Here is a 22,791-nt window from a genome sequence, read left to right on the forward strand (position 1 = left end):
TTAACAAGTAATTACAAATAGAGGGAAAATCTAAATTTTAAGTATTCTAAAATTTTAATTGTTACCAATTTGGGGAAAACTGTAACAAGCACTGAAGAGCTGAACATTTCCAGGTTTGAGTCTTTGTATCTCAAGCTATTTCTTGCCTCAGCATCTTCACACAGCCAGTGGCTGAATGCCTCCTCCCCACTGATGGAATACTGTTCCAGAGGGGTCTTGTATTAAAGGTCACCTTACAGAGATGATTTCCCTCACTGCCTACTACTTTAAGTTTTCTTCTTTTAAATGCACTTAATACAAAATTCATACTTACAATTTTCTTCTTCATTGTATGCCCTCCCTATGAGACTATAAATTCTATGAAAGCAGGAGCAAACTTTCCTTTATTTTTTTGAAATATATTTGACATATAAAAACACTGTTTTATCACTGAAATATATCCAATGCCAAACACGCAGAGGATAATAAATACAGGGTAATTAATATACTCTAAAGGGTTGATGCAATTATGATTTTAAGACTCAAATATGAATAACATATACGAGACTTGCATAAAGGACTCAATCAACTAGACTAGTGAAAGCAGCAACTCTAATCAACTGCAAAGAACTTTCTCCTATACACCTTCTTTTTTAAACTCTTTCAGAGATTTGTTGCTGTGTTTGCGTGTAAGAACGCGCCTGTCACTGTTATTTTGTAGATTCTGGTACATTCATGGTTGATATTTCTACAGCAATGAATGCAATATATATGTCATTAATGATGTATACTAATAATTTTACAATTTAGCCAACTAATGAGAAATTTAGTTTAAAAAAATCACCTTCAAAAGACAGTACTAAGGAGTTCCCGTCGTGGCACAGCGGAAACAAATCTGACCAGGAACCATGAGGTTGCGGGTTCGATCCCTGGCCTTGCTAAGTGGGTTAAGGATCTGGCGTTGCCGTGAGCTGTGGTGTAGGTCACAGACGTGGCTCGGACTCTGCATTGCTGTGGCTGTGGTATAGGCGGGCGGCCACAGCTCTGATTGGACCCCCTAGCCTGGGAATCTCCATATGCCATGGGTGCAGCCCTAAAAAGCAAAAAAAAAAAAAAAAAAAAAAAAAAAAAAAACAGTATTAAGAAAATGAAAAGACAAGACAATGCAATGAATGGGAGAAAACATTTGCAAGTCATGGATCTGATAAAGGACTTGTATCTAAAATACATAAAGAACACTTAATAAAGACAACTCAATTTTAAAATGGGCAAAGATCTGAGAAGACGTTTCTCCAAAGATGACACACAAATGGCCAATAAGCACACGAAAATATACTCAACATCATTAGTCATCAGGAAAATGAAATGATGAAAGATGAAAATGTTAGAGATGTGGAGAAACTGGATCCTCACACACTGCAGGGAGAAATGTATAATGAGGGAGTTCCTGCTGTGGCTCAGCAGTAATGAACCCAACTGGTATCCATGAGGATGCAGATTTGATACCTGACCTCACTCAGTGGTTTAAGGATCCAGCGTTGCCATGAGCTGTGGTATAGGTTGCAGATGAGGCTCAGATCCCGTGTTGCTCTGGCTGTGGCATAGGCCAGCAGCTCTGTTTCGACCCCTGACCTGGGAACCTCCATGTGCCACAGGCGCAGCACTAAAAAAAAAAGAAAAAAAAATTTTTTTTACATGAATAATGATGCAGTCACTGTGGAAAACAGTCTGGAAGATCCCGTCATGGCTCAATGGTTAACAAATCCAACTAGGAACCATGAGGTTGTGGGTTCGATCCCTGGCGTTGCTCAGTGGGTTAAGGATCCAGCGTTGCTGGGAGCTGTGGTGTAGGTTGCAGACGCGGCTTGGATTGGTGTTGCTGTGGCTCTGGTAGGCTGTCCGCTACAGCTCCGATCAGACTCCTGGCAGGGGAACCTCCATATGCTGCAGGAGCGGACCTAGAAAAGGTAAAAAGACAAAAAAAGAAAACAGTCTGGCAATTCCTCAACAGGTTAACCACAGAGTTCATATATGACCTAGGATTCTACTCCTATGTATATATCCAAGAAAAATTAAAACATTCCACACAAAAACCTGTACACAAATGTTCACAGCAGTATTGTTCATAATAGCCAAAAAGTGAAAGCAACCTAAATGTCCATCAACTGATGGATAAATTCATACAATGGATTATTTGGCCATAGAAAGGAATGAAACACTAAACACATGCTATGATAAGTGTGACCCTAGAAGATGTTATCCTAACCAAAGGAAGACTAGTCACAGAAGATTCCATTTAAGGCAAATCTACAGAAACAAAGTAAATCAGCAGTTGCCTAGATCTGGGGAAGAGGCAATGATGGCCAAAATGGAACTTCTTTTTGGGTAATGAAAATGTTCTAAAATTTATCATGGTGATGGTTTTCCAACAATATGATATACTAAAAGCCAAATGGGTGAATTGTATGGTATGTTAATTATATCTCAATAGAGCTGCTACAAAACAATAACAAAATGGTCACTTATGTTTTTCTACTGCATTTATCAGGGAAATAAGAGCTACTCTGGTCTTCATAAAGTCCATGGGGTGTATCTCTCCTGACAGGTTTTCTCATTCTTTAAAGGAGACAAAGATAAGAAAAGTAGACAAAGAGGAGAAATCTTCATAATCGCATGGTTACCATGTCTGATAAATCATCTTACCTACTCATTCTTACATTCTGAGCAGTTATTTTTCCTACCAATGTGACATTTCTGTCTTCTTTAAACACTTGAAGGAACTAAAGGGTGCCTAGCTTAACACAAAATCTTCAACTAATTTTCCGTAATTTATTTCTTGATTTATTTCAAACTTGATCAATTCCTTTTAAAAAAAATACTTATTTTGCAGGGATAACGTAAGTATTCAAGACATCACAGTAATGTCTAAAACAATGACTGGTACTCAGCAAATTACTGTCATTATCATTATGCTTCAGGAGATGGAGGATCCTAAAGTTGACGAGCAAAACTGCAGACAACCATGAGGACATAAAGCTATGCCCTACAAAGGCACAGTCATGTGTCAAGGAAAGGAAACCTCTGGCGGATAATCTCACATCACACTGACAATCAGCAGCCCAGTCATCACCACTACTGGTATTACTACCATTTCTATCATCTCATCATCACCCAAACTACTCTCCTCCTAAAGCATTTATTTATGTGTCTTTAACTTTTTCTATTTATGAAACGTTTAAATGTAAGGAAACATTTCCAAACTCAGCTAAAAGTACATCTTATTCTTTTCCCCCATTTGTTTCAAAAAATGTTTTAAATATATGTACTATAAGGTAACACAGATCCCTTCTCATTTCCTCTCTCCTTTAAGGCAACAACTACCTTGGACTATGGTGTTAATCATTACTATGCACGTTCTAGCAATAACTACAGATATCTGGAAACAATATAGAGTATTGTTTTGCATGTTTTCAAACTTTCACCGAATGGCATACTGGTCTGCCCCTTTCTTTCTTAGCTCAACATTTTGCTTCTTTGTTGTTCTTTAATTCAATCATGTTGTTTCTTTCACGTAGCTCTAGTTCATTCCTGAAAACCACTGGACCGTATTATATTGCATGAATGTCAAAATATATTTATCATACTCTAACTAGTAAGATGTTTAAACTGTTTATCTAATTTTGCTATTAAGAGGCTACAACAGGAGTTCCCATCGGCTTAGTGGTTAACGAATCCACCTAGGAACCATGAGGTTGCCGAGTTTGATCCCTGGCCTTGCTCAGCTTAAGGATCCAGTGATGCAGTGAGCTGTGGTGTAGGCCGGTGGCTACAGCTCCAATTAGACCCCTAGCCTGGGAACCTCCATATGCCACGGGTGTGGCCCTAAAAAGACAAAAAAAAAAAAGACTACAATAAACATAATTCCTTGAGTGTCCAAGATATAATCACGGAAGAACTACTAGATCAAAAGATATATACCTTCAACTTCATTAGAGGTTGCTAAGACCATCCCTTTTTTACACTACAATCAGCAATTGAAGAGAGTTCCTGTTTCCTGTCTTCCTTCCCAATTTTTGGTATTATCATGCTTTTAAATTTTGCAAACCAAAGGGTATAAAGTGGTACTTCATTGATTTTCCTTGATTAGTAAGATTAAGTATCATTTACTGGTCTTTCCGGTTTCTCTAATGTGAAATGCCTTTAACAGTATGTCCATCTTTCTACTGATCTGTGGTAGTTCTTAGAAACAGTCTGGGTACCAATCCTTACACTCTTTTCAAAAAAAAAAAAGTATATATACACCTGTTGCTGATTTTCATATCTAGCAAGGCAAAAAAGCAAATACAATACCTGCCTTCTCAAAGTTCACAGCTATTTTCCAGACATTTATATTTGTGTTTCTCAAACCTTTTTGGCTACTTATAGGTGAATTCCTCCATGAGAGCCAATACACATACACTTACATATGAAGTGAAAAACAGAGCTCTACGTCAACTTCTTCTAATGGATCAATCACAAGCAAACACACAAGAAAATGAGTTTGTCTCCATTCTACATAGCCAACGCCACATTTTGGCTCTCATATTAATTTATCATATGGCTTTCTTACGGATCAGTACTTAAACATTTATTTTGATGAAGAACATGTTGTTAAAACCCTTAATTAATAAATAACCATCATATCTGATACATCAGGGTGTTTGAAACAACAATTGAAAGAGCCCACTACCTATACCTAATTAAGAATTAAGGTACAAATCCAGACTAAGCAGACGAAATATTTTAATTTTCAGTCGCGCTATCATACAATCAGTTCTTGGATAAATTGGCTCTGCAGTCATAGCAAAATGATTCTTCTAGATATTTTAGTGACAGCAAGACTACTGCTCGAAAAGTTAACTTCATTTACAGAAACACTATCGAATGCTTTGTAAAATAAAGACACTGCCCCAGAGGCGTATAATCATAGAGCAAGAAAGGACCTTACCTCACTTAATCTAACTCCCTCATTTTCAGGCACTTGCAATTCAGAAATAAAGAAATTTCCCTAATTCAGGTCCTCTAAAATCTACAAATTCAGGATTTTTTCCATTGCATCACGCATCTTATTTTAGGTTTCCCAGCTCTAAACTCTGACTCCTCTATTAATTTTATAAGATTGAGATGATGTGTCACAGAAATAGGTATTTCCCAACCGCATACAGATCTTTTCCTGTGCACATTTCCCAATTTCCCCCCATCCTCCATTATAATGTACACAATTAAAAAACAAAACACCTGACTGCAATTAGGTGCAGAGTCCTGAGCCCCTGGCTACTGTCTCCGCGTTAAATCAACAGAAGTATCGGTTCTTTATTCCTTATTCAACAGCCTACTAAGCGCCGACTTTGCAGGAAGAGCAGCGCACAACACTTCTCCCCGCCCGCAGACCACGGACACCAGGGAGCCCCGGGCGCTCGGTAGTGGGGGTTCGGGGCGGCGGTGAGGTGGGGTCGCTGGGGTAATGGGGGCCTCAAGGAGCAGGGCGCAGGGTTTGGGGGACCTCAGGGACCCGGCCGGGTGGGAGGGAGCGGCAGAAAGGCGAGGCCGTCTTACCTTTCCGCAGCTCCCGCTCCCACACGGTGACGATGGGCCGCGAGTGCTTGCGGTGGTGGATCAGCCACAGGGACAAGGTCTGCACGCTCTGCTGCGAGTTGCTCAACTCCGACAGCTTCTTCTCCAGCGCCGCCTCAGAGAAGGCGGACATCCCTCCGACACCTCGTTCACGCCGTCCCACGCGGTGGGGCTGAGGGGTGGAGAGTTTCGCCGCCCCAGCCGCGGCCTCGCCCCCTCACCCCACCCTTGCCCACGCCCTCAACACTGGGGCCGCCACATCCAAGACCCGCCGGGAACCAGCAAGATGGCGTCTAGCCGGCAGTGATGTCACGGACGACCCACGCCCCGCCCTCTGAACAGAAGCGGCCAAGAGGTGGGACCTCCAAGCGGAAGGGGCGGGGCTGAGCCTAGAGATAGAGAGGCAGTGGGGCGGTACTGCCGAGGTCAAGGCCGGAGAAGGGGCGGGTGTGCCAGGCCTTGAACTCTCCTGCTGGGAGAAAGTATTTCTATCAAGGGGTCTTTAAAAACCTCTACATAGGTGTGTAAATTTGGTATAGCCACTTTGGAAAAGTATTTGGGGTGATATATTACATTTTAAAATATACCTTTCTGGTGACCTTGAGATTTCACTAAGTGCTGTCAGTGCTAGGGAACCCCAGCATGTTTGCCCATGCAGCTGTATGCTAGCTTTATGGTCCAGCTCAGTAACAGCAAAGAGCTGGGACTTTCGCAGCAACTAAATGGCTAAATTAACTGTGATACTTCATATTACAAAATACATGCAGCAGCTTAAAATATTCATAAATCCAATGGTGAATTGGGTTTTTTTTTAAGTTGTAAAAGGAAAACTACAGTATAACATTGTTTTATAAAAGTATACATTTTATATTAATTCATAAGTATGTAAATGCATGGCAAAAGGTCTGGAAAAATACGCATAACATAAATAGTTGTGTGGAGGATTAGAACTGGAACCCTTAAGCTGTGTCTGTATTGTTTTTATTTTTTACAAGAACATATTTATGTATTGTGTAATTTAAAATAGATTTCAGAAATCTCATAACCCAGCACATTTTGACCTTGTACTTGTGTTAACTATGATAAATCACAAAGGACACAGAAAGATGGATACTGTTGTACTCTAATATTAATATAAGAAACTTCAAGATAGGTACACAAGGAATCACAGGAGTTCCTAAACCATCTTTTGAGAAGCACTGTTCCAGAACTTTCACCAAGTAGTCATCGAATATTCCTTTTTACTTGATCATAAGTATCTTCTCTTTCCTTTTTGTTTTTTAAGGGCCACACCTGCGGCATATGGAAGTTCCCAGGCTAGGGGATGAATCAGAGCCTACACCACAGCCACAGAAACACAAAATATGATCCCCATCTGCAACCTATGCCACAGCTTGCAGCACTAACCCACTGAGAGAAGCCGGGGATTGAACCCGCATCCTCATGGATACTAGTCAGGTTCTTAACCCGCTGAGCCAGAATGGGAACTCCAGGTTTTCCTTTCTTAAATTTCACATTAGGCTGTAATGTTCCTAACAAAACAGAAGCAGGCCTCTCAGGATATAAACAATACTCAAAGGCCATTCTGACATTGTAGTAGAATAAGTGAGTCAAGAGTCAAGGCCACCTTGAAACCATGAAAACTACCAATATTCTCTTTTAACTACATCAGTGATTACAGCTGTTTTACCAGTGATAGCTCTAACCCAATCTCAATCCTTTGGCATTCCAGATAAAAATTACCAAAGACCTACCCAATCGCCAAACTGTCTCTCCTTCCTGAACAGAACCCAATCCAGAACAGACTCCTGCTTTCCATAAAGCCTGTTTAGAATCACTAGAATCACCCAGCACAGGCTCTTGTATTAAACTCTTTGAATTCCCGTGTTTTTTTTTTTTTTTTTTTTTTTTTTTTGGCATTTTAAGGCCAAATCTGCAGCACATAAAATTTCTTGGGCTAGCAGTCAAATCAGAGCTGCAGCTGCCAGCCTATACCAGAGCCATAGCCACACAGGATCCGAGGTGCATCTGCAACCTACACCACAGCTCACGGCAATGCCAGATCCTTAACCCCCTAGGTGAAGCCAGGGATCAAACCTTCATCCTCATAGATACTAGTCAGGTTCCTTACTGCTGAGCCACAACAGGAACTCCCACCAATTACTGCTTAATGATACATCCCCACAGTTCTCTTCTTTGCTGCAGCAATCTGAATAAACCTGACTTTAACTTTAGGTTGTTCTTGTGGTCTGTAGCTGATGAGTTTTGATATAGGACACACATCAAACCTTTTATAATGGTTTAGATAGGTAAGAAAATGGATAAATTCTTCTTTGCAATGTTTATATTTCAGTATGGTTTGAATTTTTGACACAAGCATGTATTAGTTGTACAGAAAAAAAATAAGAAATATATTTTGATTAGGGGAGGGGAGGGACCTTCATTGGGACCTATAAGAAAAAGGTCATAGAGGGTTCTGGCTGTGGCAGAGTGGGTTAGGAATCCGACTGCAGTGGCTCGGGTGACTGTGGAAGCACACGTTCGATCCCTGGACTAGCACAGTGGGTTAAGGATCCAGTGTGGCTGTAGCTGTAGTGTAGGTTGCAACTGTGGCTCAGATTCAATCCCTGGCCCAGGAACTTTTGTATGACATGGGTTTGGCCATAGAAAAGAAAAGAAGAGGAAAAGGTCATAGCCTTGGTTTGACATACAAGGCTCCCATTAACTCAGTTCTACCACTCCTAGCAGCACCATCAGCCATCTCCCCGCTCTGTGTTTTTTAGCCCCAGCAATGACAAACTTATCTAATTATTTCCCAAATCCTAAACAATTCCATTTTCCACTTAAAGATGCAAGCAATATCTTCCCTGCAACCACCTGTACCCTCCTTCCCAAAATAAAGTTATTTTAAAATTGATTATAATCAATGGAAGGATGGACAAACAAAATGTAGTATATGCATACGATGTGCTATTGTTCAGCCATAAAAAGGAATGAAATTCTGATACATGTTACAACATGGGTAAACTTTTTTTTTTTTTTTTGCTTTTTAGGGCCATACCCTCAGCATATGGAAGTTCCCAGCCTAGGGGTCAAATCAGAGCTGTGGCTACACCACAGCCACAGCAACGCAAGATCCAAGTCTCAGCTGCAACCTGCACCACAGCTCATGCAGTGTCGGGTCCCGGACCCACTGAGAGAGGCCGAGGATCAAATCCCATCCTCACAGATATGAGTGGGATTCATTTCTGCTGCACCACAACAGGAACTGCCAACTGTAAACTTCAAAAATATTACGCTAAGTGAAATAAGCCTGACATAAAAGGATAAATATCATATGACTCCAGTGATATGAAGTATCTACATAGGGAAATCCACAGAGACATAAAGTAGAATAGAGGTTACCAGTAGTTGGGAGGAGGAAGGAATGAGGACTTATTGTTTAATGAACACAGAATTCCTATTCGGGATGATGAAAAAGTTCTGCAAATAGATAGTGGTGATGCTTGCTCAATGTTGTGAATGTATTTAATGCCATTTAATTGTACACTAAAAAATGGTTAAATGGTTTTTGTTTTATTTTTTCTTTTTTGGCCACCTTGGGGCATGTGGAATTCCCAGTCCAGGGATCAGATCCAAGCCGCATTTGTGACCTACAGCACAGCTATGGCAACTCAGGATCCTTTTAACCTGCTATGCCAGGCCAGGGATCAAACCTGCATCCTGGCACTGCAGAGATGCTGCTAATCCCAGTGAGCCATAGTAGCAACTCCTAAATGGTAATTTTATGTCATATATATTTTACCACAATAAAAAAAGAAAAAAATCTTTATTCAAATTTTTTATTATGGAAAATTTCAAGAACACACAAAAAATAAAGAATATAACTAACCTCCAGGTATCCATCAAGAGTTTCAACAATTATCAACTCCTGGGCAAACTTCTACTTTTTCTCACACCACTCACATCCCCACACTGAATTATTTGCAGTAAATTCCAGACATTATATCATTTATCAATTGATATTTCAGACTCTCTCTCTAAAATAACAAGCATTTTTTATTTTTACCATGGAAATCCTATCCCATCTTCAAAACCCAGCTTAGATATCCCTCCTCTATAAAACCTTTCCCTGTATTTCCTAGGACAAGCAGGACCCATTCCTCCCTCTGTATATCTATAATTTTTTCCCCTTCCCTCTAGAACAGGGTTTCTCAATACTGGCACTATTGACATTTTGGTTTGGGGTGTTTTGTTTTGTTTTGTTTTGCTTTTCAGGGCCTTACCTGCAACATAGGAAGTTCCCAGGTTAGGGGTTGAATCAGAGCTGCAGCTGCTGGCCTACACCACAGCCACAGCAATGTGGGATCTGAGCCTCGCCTTCAACCTACACCACAGCTCACGGCAACGTCAGATCCTTAACCCAAAGAGCAATCCCAGGGATCGAATCCTCATCCTCATGGATGCTAGTCAGGTTCATAACTGGGTGAGCCACAAGGGAACTCCAGTATTGACATTTTGAGATGGATGATTCTTTGATGCGGAGGCTGTCCCATGCAATGTATGATGCTTAACAATGTTTGTGCACTCTTCCAACCAGATGTGAGTAGTACCCTTCCCCACTTGATGGCAACCAGAAATGTTCCAGACATTGCCAAGTGTCCTGGGTGGGGGCGGGGGGAGGGGGGAATTTGTCCCCAGTGAGAACTACTTCAGAACTTCACTGAAGAACTACACTGCAGGGAGTTCCCTTGTGGCACAGTGGGTTAAGGATCTGGCATTGTTATTGCTGTGGTTCGCTGTGGCCCAGGTTCAGTCACTGGCTCAGGGACTTCTACATGCCTCGGGTGCAGCAAAAACAAAAACAAAAAACAGAAATTATCCTGAAGATATTTGCTTCCATGCCTGTTCCAACTTTTGGACTGTGAAATCCTCAGTGAAACTGACAGCACTAATGGCCTGAACCTAGCCAGAACACAGATTGGGACTTGAACCCATGTGCCAGAACTCAAACCCGGCCTAAACCCAGATTGGGGCTTACACCCACGGTTTTAAATTAGAATCACTCACCCTGTGTCTGGACTCACTGAGACTCAGGTTCTTCATGTCTCCGCGCCTCAGGAATTCAGCGAGAGACAAAATGATAGGCAAGAAATAGATTTATTAAGATACGATGCTTGTGAGAGATGCAGGTGGGCAGGTATGGAAGCTGTAGCCCAAGGTGGGCTACAGTTTTATCATTCATCCAAGAGGTGCTGGGGTTGGAAAAGTCCACCTCTTCCTTTCCGGAGAAGTAAATCCTCTTTAGTATCTGGTAAAGGTGTGTATTCAAATCTGCAGAAGGGTGGTGGTCCTAAAACTCTTGCCCTTGATCTGACTATGAATGCAGGCCTAATCCCATCCCCTACCCAATGACCTGAGGCAATTCTCAAGGCTCCACTAATGAAGCAAACCTGACTTGTGCTGATGGTTTTCTTGAGCAATTTATTAACTTAACAGTGATCTCCCAATGTCCTCTAAGTTTCCCTTTTTAAATATGGTCCTTTATCTGGATTTCTACAACTACCTGTGCCTTCTCCATCCCTATCAAAAGGACCTAGACAGCTTCTTTTTCATCTTAATGGAGCCACTGTCTGCTTCTTACTGGGAACTCCCTAGGAAGAAAGCTGGAAGGCCAAGCAAGCTTTGGGAGATCTTCATAGAACTGCATAAAAATCTGAAGCTATTAGTACAGCCTTCCATTCAGGGCCTTAGACACAACTCTAATATCCCAATCCATTATCTCTTCAGACTCCATTGAGAAGTCAAGTCATTGGAATCCATCTCCCTGCTGAGTGGCTCATTTTGTTAAAGCTCTTACAGTGAGTGGAAACTTGCTCACTCTGTGACTTCACCCATTGTCCCACCTCTAGCCTCAGAATTCTTAGAAAACGAGCCTACTTTCCCTTTCAGGCGACAGCCCTTGGGTATATGAGGACCACAATTATATGCATTCATTAAATCAGTCTAAAAGCATACACCCTTACAAGAAGAATGCAACCACTGGCCTTGGGAACTAGCCTAATCCTAGTAGCTAGGTCTCCGTGTCACTAGTAGCTGGCTTGGCATTCACAGATAGTCATGGTATTTTCCCTGATGGACCTAAAACATTACACAGAACAGCAAATCTGTGTTGATGTAGACTATTGTGTGACCTTGATAAAGTGAGACAAAACAAAAAACAAGACCATTTCATAAATCTTATTGAAGCCAAGATAAAATAAAAGGTCACTGTGTGAAGCACAAAAATCCCAAACATCTCTCTCTCCCAGCTAATATTAACTGCTACTGCTTTGCCAATTACAGTTTTAGCCTTGCACTCTTCCCTCCATCCAGAACAAATTCATTAAGATACCCAACCAGGTTATTATTACTCCTTCCTGGTAGCATCCAATCCAGAGCAAAACCCCGCTTCCTTGAAAGCTCCCTCAAAAAACCTGATACCAGCAAGCCTTGCTGCACGAAGTCCATGCTAACATTTACTGAGTGGCTCCATGGTTCCCCCTGGTGTACGTTCTCCCTCATGGCAACAAACCAACAACCCAACTTGCTCAACTTTGGGTGGAGGACATTTATATACTGAACACCTAAGATGAGCAAGGCCCTAGGGATACAGTAATGAATAAAATGAACAAATAATCCCATCAAATGAAGAACAAACCATTTATGTGTTATATGGTGTGTTAGATTAAGTGCCATGGGGAAAAATAAACAGGTTGGGAGGAAGGTATGTGAGTTGGAAGTTTTAAACTGGTTAGCCAGGAAAAGCCTCACTGAGATAACACTTTAAAATCTGAAGGATGGGAAGCCTGAGTCAAGCAGCTATTTCAGGGTGTTCCAAAGGATGATAGAGCAAATGCAAAGACCCTGGGACAGGAGTGTGCCTGATGTGGCTCAAAAAACAGCAAGGAGGATTTCCTGTTGTGGCTCAGCGGTAACGAACCCAACTAGGATTCATGAAGACTTGGGTCTGATCCTTGGCCTTATTCAGTGGGTTAAGGATCCAGCGTTGTCGTGAACTGAGATGCAGTTTGGAGATGCAGCTTGGATCCTGCATTGCTCTGACTGTGGCGTAGCCCAGCAGCTGTAGCTGTGATTTGACCCCCAGCCCGATAACCTCCATATGCCACAGGTGCGGCCCTTTAAAAAAAAAAAAAAAATCAGATCATTCCTATGAAATCTTTTCTAAGCTGAAGTGGCGAGAAAGCAACTACTTTGGGACAACTACTTTGCTAACGGATGAACAAAATAAACAGATAAAGCACAGATGCTCACAGACCCCATGCAAATCTCTGGCAGCTTGATGCTGAGTGTAGTTTCCAGGGAAAGAGCTTGGCGTTGCTACTATCCATGTTTAGGGATGCAGCCTTTCTAACCAGCTGGTTGCAAAACAAACATAACACGATTTCCCCTTTTCTCCCTTTTTTTTTTTTTTTTTTTTTCTTTTTGCCATTTCTTGGGCCACTTCCAGGGCATATGGAGGTTCCCAGGCTAGGGGTCGAATCGGAGCTGTAGCCACCAGCCTACATCATAGCCACAGCAACACAGAATCCAAGATGTGTCTGCAACCTACACCACAGCTCATGGCAACGCCGGATCCTTAACCCACTGAGCAAGGCCAGGGATTGAACCCGCAACCACATGGTTCCTAGTCGGATTCGTTAACCACTGAGCCACGACGAGAATTCCGTTCTCCTCCTTTTGTAAAAGCTAAAACCCTTTTTAGACTTCTTTCAGTTATCAAAAACAGGTAGTACTAATGTAGATTTTTCCAAAAAGCGAAGTGGTGAAACTTGAACTTCTCAAAAATCGGGGAAAACTGTACTTGTGATAATCCAGTGAGAGATGATGGTGATTTGGACCAGGCCGGGAACACAAGGTGAAAAGCTGGCAGGTTCTGGATGCATCTGGAAAGTACAACAGGCCTGAGTGAAAGAGAAAAAGTCAAGGAAGGCATTAGGGTTTTCAGCCTGAGATAAAACTGGAAGGCTGAGAATAGACTTGTGGTTGCCAAGGGGGAGGGGGAAGGAGTGGGATGGACTGGGAGCTTGGGATTAATAGATGCAAACGAAGTCAGGGGTTGGAATGATCAGCAATGAGATCCTGCTGTGTAGCCTTGGGAACTATATCTAGTCACTTATGATGGAGCATGATAATGTGAGAAAAAAAAAAAGTATACATGTATATGTAACTGGGTCACCATGCTGTACAGTAGAAAATTGGGTGTTCCCGTCGTGGCTCAGTGGTTAACGAATCCGACTAGGAACCATGAGGTTGTGGTTCGATCCCTGGCCTTGTTCAGTGGGTTAGAGATCTCGCATTGCTGTGGCTCTTGTGTAGGCCAGTGTCTACAGTTCCAATTAGACCCCTAGCCTGGGAACCTCCATATGCTGCGGGAAGAGGCCCTAGAAAAGGCAAAAAGACAAAAAAAAAAAAAAAAAAAAAAAAAAAGAAGGAAAATTGACAGAACACTGTAAACCAGCTATAATGGAAAAAAATTAAAACCATTACATATATATATATATATATATATATATATATATATATATATAAAAACTGGAAGGCTGACCGTCATTATTAACCATGGGAAGACAGTGGGAGGACAGATTTCCTTGGAGGAAAGAACAGAAATTAATATTAAACTTGCATTTACAAGTGGAGAGGTCGGGTGAGCAATTGAATAGCCCACAATTCATAGGGGAGGTCTGGGCTGGAGTTATAACTTTGGAGTTTGGCGATGTACAGAATTTAAAATCATGAGATTGGACAAGATCACCAAGCAAGGGAGTGCAAACTGTCAGAAGGTCTCAGGGCATTCCAGTGTTTAGAGGTTGGGGAATAAGAAGAAATAAGCCATTGATACTGGAGGAAACCAGTAGTGTGGAATTCTGGAATGAAGAACAATGCGTTTGAAGAAGATGATGATCAACCATGTCATATTATGCTAAGAGCAAGATGAGGATGAAAACCATTAGATTTAGCAAGGTTTTCCTTCGGCTTCTTTTTTTTAATGAGAAACATCCTATTCTGTAATTTTGTTTTTTCCACTATTTTTTTAGGGCCGCAGCCATATAGCATATGGAGGTTCCCAGGGTAGGGATCCAATCCGAGCTACAGCTGCCAAACTACACCACAGCCAGAGCAACATCAGATCCAAGTCCCTTCCGCAAACTACACTGCAGCTCATGGCAATGCCAGATTCTTAACCCACTGAGCAAGGCCAGGGATTGAACCCACATCCTCATGGATCCTAGTTTGGTTCATTAACTGCTGAGCCATGAAGGGAACTCCCCCATTCTGTTATTTTTTTAAAAAATCACATTCTAATACACTACATAATTTACCTATGTATCTTATTTTCTGCCTACTTTTACTAGAATGAAATCTCTATTGAGGCATGGATTTTTGCATGTTTTGATAATTAACACCGTATTGCATAGGCCAACATCTGATCACAGTAGGAGCCCAATAAGTATTATTTGTTGAATAGATGGTTTTTGGATCACTTGCGGTGTTGGTCTGACACCCATGAACACATCTGCTTGGCAATGTTTCTCTAAAATTGTTAGAATATGTTCTAGCCACATCGTGGAATACCAAGATGATTCCCCTTTGCTCAAAGCCTGGCATTTTATGGTGCAGCCCAGCAAGCCCAGCCTGTTTGGCAGGAAACCACCTTCTACTTCAAACCTTCTTTCTTAGCACCATGTACTTTCCTGTGAACTGAAGGGAAAAACTCACAATCAGCCAGACCCACAGAGGTTGGGATATGAGCCGCAACTCTAATGTGGAATTGTGTGTTTCAAAGGAAATGAAGAAAAGGGACATCCGACAACAGATTAGGAAATTTCTTTTTAAGATGAGTTTGCCCAACCAGAGCTCCCCCATGTATGATGTATCAGCGTTGGAGTCTGAAAGACAGGAGTTTAAGCCTTTTCTGTGGCATCAAGAGGTGCTGAGAATTTTATCAAATGAATGAATTTAACCACGCTTCATTTTCCTCATCTGCAATATGTAAGTAATCAGGCCTATAGTGTAGGGCTGTTATGAGGATTGAGAGAATTATGTTTAGGTCTACAGCAGACCTTAATGAATGCTACTATTCTTACTTCATAACCCCTTCACCATGGCTAAATGTTTTCAGCTAAGATAAAGTGGAAGTGGAGAGCTTATTTTTTAATGGTAATGCCACACAATAAAAAGGGACAAACACAATTTTTATCCTTTTATATCTAGGTTAACATTATTATTATTATTTATTTTTTATCATGCATTTCACTTTAGTGTAATGTTTTCAAGGTTCACACAAGTTGTAAACAATTTTTTAATTGTATTTTTTCATTTGAATGAGAATTTCTGCAATATGCAGTCTTCCATATGATGAAAAGCAATTTGAATCTTCTCGCGTGATGCTCAATTCATATCTTTTGTGTATTCCTCCTAGCCAAGAACAGAAAATACCTTTACATTTATTCAAATATTTGTGTCCACTAGCAATGCTTTAAGTTATTCTCATATAGATCGTGCACAGATATGTTAAATAAAACTGATTCTTGGAGTTCCCATTGTGGCTTAGTGGGTGAAGAACCCGACTAGTATCCACAGGGATTTGGGTTCAATCCCTGACCTTGCTCAGTGGGTTAAGGATCCAGTGTTGCCACAGTTGTGGCAGAGGTCACAGATGTGGCTCTGATCTGGCATCGCTGTTGTTACTGCGGCATAGGCCTGCAGCTACAGCTCTGATTTGACTCCTAACCTGGGAACTTCCATATGCTTCAGGTACAGCCCTAAAAAGGAAAAAAAAAAAAAAAACCTTAAAGAACTTAATAAAAAAAAAATGATTCTTTAAATCAACACTAGAAAAAACCCCAATGGTTGAACACAAGTAGCATCATTTCTAAATGACAATCATTCTCTCAATTTGCAAAATTGGAAGAGGCATTAAAAAATTCCACAAGGTGGCAGACTGGTCCCATTATATCAGGTTTCCTACATTTGATTTAAATACATTCTAGATATCCCCACTATTGGCATCCCCAAGTATAAAAAAAATTTTTAGCACCAACACAAAGAATCTATAAAGGCATTTTCTCCCAGAAACAACTTTACAAATAATGGTTAACTTTGTAAATCAGTTCACAAATCCTACCATTAAATTAGTTGTAGTAGAATCATAGAATTTTACACTTAAACTCTAAAATAGTTTAATTACATAGTTCTTGCCCCAATGCGAATATATTCATTTTTGGCTTAAAAAACATGGCAGTGGAAATTTAAAATTGTGCAGTTGCATTCAAAATGGGTTGCAAGATGATATTAAGACAGCAGAATAGAAGGACTGGAGCTCATCTTCTCTCATAAAAGCAACAGAATTACAACCAAATGCTGGACAACCTTCAACCAAATGGACTGGAAACTTTCAAAAAGATACCCTACTCCAGAAGACAAAGAGGTCACATCAAGAGGTAGGTGGGACTATTATGTGATACAAGCAATCCATACCCACTGGGTGGGAAACCCACAGACTGGAAAGTAACTGTATCACAGAGACTCACCTATAGGAGTAAGAGTTCTGAGCCCCACGTCAGATCTCCACGTCTGGGGATTTGGGGTTGGGAGAAAGAGCCCCCAGAGAATCTGGCATTGAAGGCTGGTGGGGCTGTGCTCAGGAGCGCCATGGGACTGAGGGAAACAGAGACCCATTCTTGAAAGGTACACACAGTTTTTCATGTGCACTGGGTCTCAGGACAAAGCAGAGGCTCCACAGGAATATGGGTTGGACTTGACTGCCATTCTTGGAAGATCTCCTGGGAATACAACTGGCGACTGTGGCTCATTGTGGGGGAAGGACGTTGGAGGCAAGGGTCTCAAGAGTATTCATCAGCCTGTGTTCCTCTACAGGTGGCAATTTTGGGAGAATCTGGCCCCAAGACCCATCAGTGCTGAGAAGCCTCAAGCCAAACACTAATCCAGGTGGGATCACAGCCCTACCCATCAGTAAACAGGCTATCTAAAGACCCCCCAGGCACACAGCTGCCTCTAATCTCACTCAGTGACAAAGCCCCACCCACCAGAGGGATAGCAATAAGCTCCACATACCAGTGGGCAGGCATTAGTCCCTCCCATCAGGAAGCCTACAGCAAGCCTTCTCCCCACCCCATACTAACTTCAGCCACTGGGGGGGCAGACATCAGAATTAAGAGAGGCTACAACGCTACTCTCTGCAAAAAGAACACCAAACCAAAAACCTATACAAAAGAAAAGGCAGAGAACTGTAAGTCAGATAAGGGAGCAAGAAAAAAATCCCACAAAAATAACTAAGTGATCTGGACATTATCAGCCTCTAGGAAAAAAATTTTAGACTGATGATGCTGCAGATGATGCAAGACACTGGAGATAAACTGCAGGAAAAGACTGATACTTCACAGTAAACATTGAGCAAAGAAATACAAAATCTAAAACTTAAGAAAGCAGAGATGCGAAATTACAATAACTGAAATAAAAAATTCATTAGAAGCAACCAACAGCAGAATACAAGAGGCAGAAGAGCAAAGCAGCGAGGTGGAGGACAGACTAGTGGAAATCACTGGTGCAGAACAGAAAAGAGAAAAAAAGATTGAAAAGAAATGAAGAGAGTCTCGGAGAGCTCTGGGACAATGTTAATGCACCAACATCCGTATTATAGGGGTGCCAGAAGGAGAAAAGAGAGAGAAAGGGACAGAAAAAATATTCAAAGAGATAATAGCTGAAAACTTCCCTAACATGGGAAAGAAACCACTCACTAAAATCCAGGAAGCACAACGAGTACCATATAAAATAAACCCAAAGAGGAACACCCCAAGATATTAATCAAAGTGATCAAAATTAAAGACAAAGAGAAAATACTGAAAGCAGCTAGGGAAAAGAAACAAATAACATACAAGGGAACCCAAATAAGGTTATCAGCAGATTTTTCAGCAGACACTCTGAAGGCCAGAAGGGAATGGCATGATATACTTAACATGATGAAAGGAAAAAACCTCCAACCAAGACTACCTTCTCCAGAAAGGATCTCATTCAGATTTGAAGGTCAAATCAAAAGCTTTAGAGATAAGCTAAAGCTAAGAGAATTCAGCAACACTAAACCAGATTTACAACAACTATAAAGGAACTTCTTTAGGCAGAAAAGAAAAGGCCATAACCAGAAAGAAAAATACCTCAAATGACAAGGCTCACCAGTAAAGTCATACATACAGTAAAGATACGAAATCATCCACACACAATTATGCCACTGAAATCAGAAATCATGAGAAGAGGTGGGTACAAATGCAGGACACTGGAGATGCACTTGCAATTAAGAGACCAACAACTTAAAACAATCTCGTATATACATAGACTCTTACATCAAAACTTCAGGCTAACTGCAAGCCAAAAATCTACAATTGATACACACACAAATAAGAAAAATCAACTCGAAAACAACACTAAAGATAGCCATTAAACCACAAGAGGAGAGAACAAGAGAAGAAAGGAAGAAAAAAGAGCAACAAAAACAAATCCAGGGAGTTCCCATCATGGTTCAGTGGTTAAAGAATCCGACTAGGAACCATGTGGTTGCAGGTTTGATCCCTGGCCTTGCTCAGTGGGTTAACAATCTGGCGTTGCCATGCGCTGTGGTGTAGGTCACAGACGTGGCACAGATCCTGCATTGCTGTGGCTCTGGCGTAGGCTGGTGGCTACAGCTCCGATTAGACCCCTAGCCTGGGAACCTCCATATGCCACAAGAGCAACCCTAGAAAAGGCAAAAATACAAAAAAACAAAAACAAACAAACAAAAAAAAACAATTCCAAAACAAATGGCAATAAAAACATACGTATCAACAATTACCTTAAATGTTAATGGACTAAACGCCCCAACCAAAAGACATAGACTAGCTGAATGGATACAAAAACAAGAATCATATATATGCTGTCTTCAAGAGACCCACTTCACTTCTAGGGACACATACAAATTGAAAGTGAGAGGATGGAAGGAAATACCCCATGCAAATGGGAATCAAAAGAAAGCTGGAGTAGCAATACTCATATCAGACAAAATAGAAATTAAAATGAATATGTTAAGGGACAAGGAAGGACATTATATGATGATGAAAGGATCAATCCAAGAAGAAGATATAACAATGTTAAATATCTATGTACCCAACATAGGATCACCACAATATATAAGGCAACTGCTAACAGCCTTAAAAGGAGAAACTGACAATAACACAATAATAGTGGGGAACTTAACACCCCACTTACAGCAATGGACAGATCATACAGACAGAAAATTAATAAGGAAACATGGGCCCTGAATGAAGCATTAGACCAGATGGACTTGATATTTATAGGACATTCCATCCAAAAGCAACAAAATACAATTCTTCTCAAGTACACATGGAACATTCTCTAAGATTGATCACATCCTTGGCTACAAATGAAACCTCAGTAACTTTAAGAAAACTGAAACCACATCAAGCATCTTTTCTGACCACAATGCTATATGACTGGAAATCAACAACAAGAAAAAAACTGCAAAAAACACAAACACATGGAGACTAAACAACATGCTACTAAACAACCAATGGATCACTGAAGAAATCAAAGAGAAAATTGAAAAATACCTAGAAGCAAATGACAACAAAGATACAACACTCCAAAACCTATGGATGTAGCAAAAGCAGTTATAAGAGGAAAGGTTATAGCAATACAAGCTTACCTCAGGAAACAAGCAAAAGCTCAACAATGAGATCCTGCTGTGTAGCATTGAGAACTATGTCTAGATACTTACATTGCAACACAACAATGGGAGGAAATAGTATGTATACATGTATGTATAACCTGGTTCCAATGCTGTACAGTGGGAAAATAAATAAATAAATAATATAAATGAGAAAGAAAAAGAAAAACTCAAATAAATGAGCTAATTTTACAATTAAAGTAGCTAGAGAGAGAAGAACAGACAAGACCTAAAGTTAGTAGAAGGAAAGAAATCATATAGATCAGACCAGAAATCAATGAAATAGAAACAAAGAAAACCATAGAAAGGATCAAAGAAAACCATAGAAAGGATCAAAGAAAACCATAGAAAAGATCAGTGAAACTAAAAGCTGGGTTTTTCGTTTGTTTGTTTTGTTTTGTTTTTTGTCTTTTGTCTTTTTAGGCCTGCACCCGCGGCATATGGAGGTTCCCAGGCTAAGAGCTGAATTGGAGCTGTTGCCACTGGCCTACACCACAGCCACAGCAACGCCAGATCCAAGCTGCATCTGCGACCTACACCACAGCTCAAGGCAGCACGGGATTCTTAACCCACTGAGCAAGGCCAGGGATTGAACTTGCAACCTCATGGTTCCTGGTTGGATTCATTTACACTGCACCACGATGGGAATTCCTAAAAGCTGGTTCTTTGAAAAGATCAACAAAATTGATAAACCCTCAGTCAGACTTATCAAGAGAAAAAGAGAGAGGACTCAAATCAATAAGATTAGAAATGAAATAGGAGAACTAACAACGGATATCACAGAAATACACAGGATCTTAAGAGACTACCTCATGCAACTATATGCCAATAAAACAGAAAACCTAGAAGAAATGGACAAATTCTTAGAAAAGTACAGTCTTCCAAGACTAAACCAAAATGAAATAGAAAAGATGAACAGAATAATCACAAGTACTGAAATTGAAACTGTGACAAAAAAACTTCCAACAAACAAAAGTCCAGGACCAGATGTCTTCACAGGAGAATTCTTTTTTTTTTCTTGTCTTTTTGACATTTCTCGGGCCGCTCCCATGGCACATGATGGTTCTCAGGCTACAGGTCGAATTGGAGCTGTAGCCACCAGCCTACGCCAGAGCCACAGCAACGCAGGATCCGAGCTGCGTCTGCGACCTACACCACAGCTCATGGCAACGCCGGATCCTTAACCCACTGAGCAAGGCCAGGGATCGAACCACAACCTCATGGTTCCTAGTCGGATTTGTTACCCACTGAGCCACGACGGGAACTCCACAGGAGAATTCTATCAAACATTTAGAGAAGAGCTAACACCTATCCTTCTGAAACTATTACAAAAAGTCGCAGAGGAAGGGACACTGCCAAACTCATTCCATGAGGCCACCATCACCCTGATATCAAAGCCAGACAAAGATACCACAAAAAAGAAAATTACAGGCCAATTTCACTGATAAACATAGATGCAAAGATCCTCAAGAAAATACTAGCACACTGAATCCAACAATGCATTAAAAACACTGTACACCATGATCAAGTGGAATTTATCCAAGGGATGCAAGGATTCAATATCAGCAAATCAATCAGTGTGATATACCACATTAAAAAACTGAAGAATAAAAACCATATGATCTTCTCAATAGACGCAGAAAAAGCCTTTGACAAAATCCAACACCCATTTCTGATAAAAAACCCTTCAGAAAGTGGGCATAGTGGGAACCTACCTCAACATAATAAAGGCCTTATATGACAAACCCACAGCAAAAATCATTCTCAATGGTGAAAAGCTGAAAGAATTCCCACTGAGATCAGGAACAAGACAAGGATGTCTACACTCGCCACTACTATTCAACATAGATTTGGAAGTCCTAGCCACAGCAATCAGAGAAGAAAAGGAAATAAAAGGAATCCAAATTGGAAAGGAAGATGTAAAACTATCCCTATTTGCAGATGACATACTATACCTAGAAAATCCTAAAGACTCTACCAGAAAACTGTTACAGCACATCAATGAATTTGGCAATGTTGCAGGATACAAAATTAATACACAGAAATTGACTGCATTTCTATATACTAACAATGAAAGATCAGAAAGAGAAATTAATGAAATTATCCCATTTACCATTGCATCAAAAAGAATAAAATACCTAGGAGTAAACCTATCTAAAAAGACAAAAGACCTGCTGTACTCTGAAAACTATAAGACACTGATGAAAGAAATCAAAGATGACACAAACAGATGGAAAGACATACCATGCTCTTGGATTGGAAGAGTCAATATTATCAAAATGACTATACTACCCAAGGGAATCTACAGATTCAATGCAATCCCTATCAAATTGCCAGGGACATTTTTCACAGAACTTGAACAAAATATTTTAAAGTTTATTTGGAAGCACAAAAGACCCAGA

At 40.7% G+C, this 22,791-nt stretch overlaps 1 protein-coding gene across 7 annotated transcripts in view; it reads right to left on the bottom strand.

The window, feature by feature from the left end:
- The window catches only part of RPRD1A (regulation of nuclear pre-mRNA domain containing 1A), a 71,213-nt gene extending 65,313 nt beyond the window's left edge, over positions 1-5,900 (bottom strand). For 5 of the 7 annotated variants that reach the window (XR_002345090.1, XR_304101.3, XR_002345089.1 and 2 more), the window contains exon 1: positions 5,575-5,892. Coding sequence is in view for 2 of the 7 variants with exons in the window: in XM_013999300.2 (XP_013854754.1) it covers positions 5,575-5,725 (151 nt within the window). In the remaining 5 variants the exon portion in view is untranslated. Of the gene's footprint in view, positions 1-5,574 lie in introns of all 7 variants that reach the window. The other 2 variants (XR_002345091.1, XM_003356411.5) reach the window with 2 other exon arrangements.

The sequence above is a fragment of the Sus scrofa genome, chromosome 6 (assembly GCF_000003025.6).
Source record: "Sus scrofa isolate TJ Tabasco breed Duroc chromosome 6, Sscrofa11.1, whole genome shotgun sequence".
Classification (NCBI taxonomy): Eukaryota; Metazoa; Chordata; class Mammalia; order Artiodactyla; family Suidae; genus Sus; species Sus scrofa.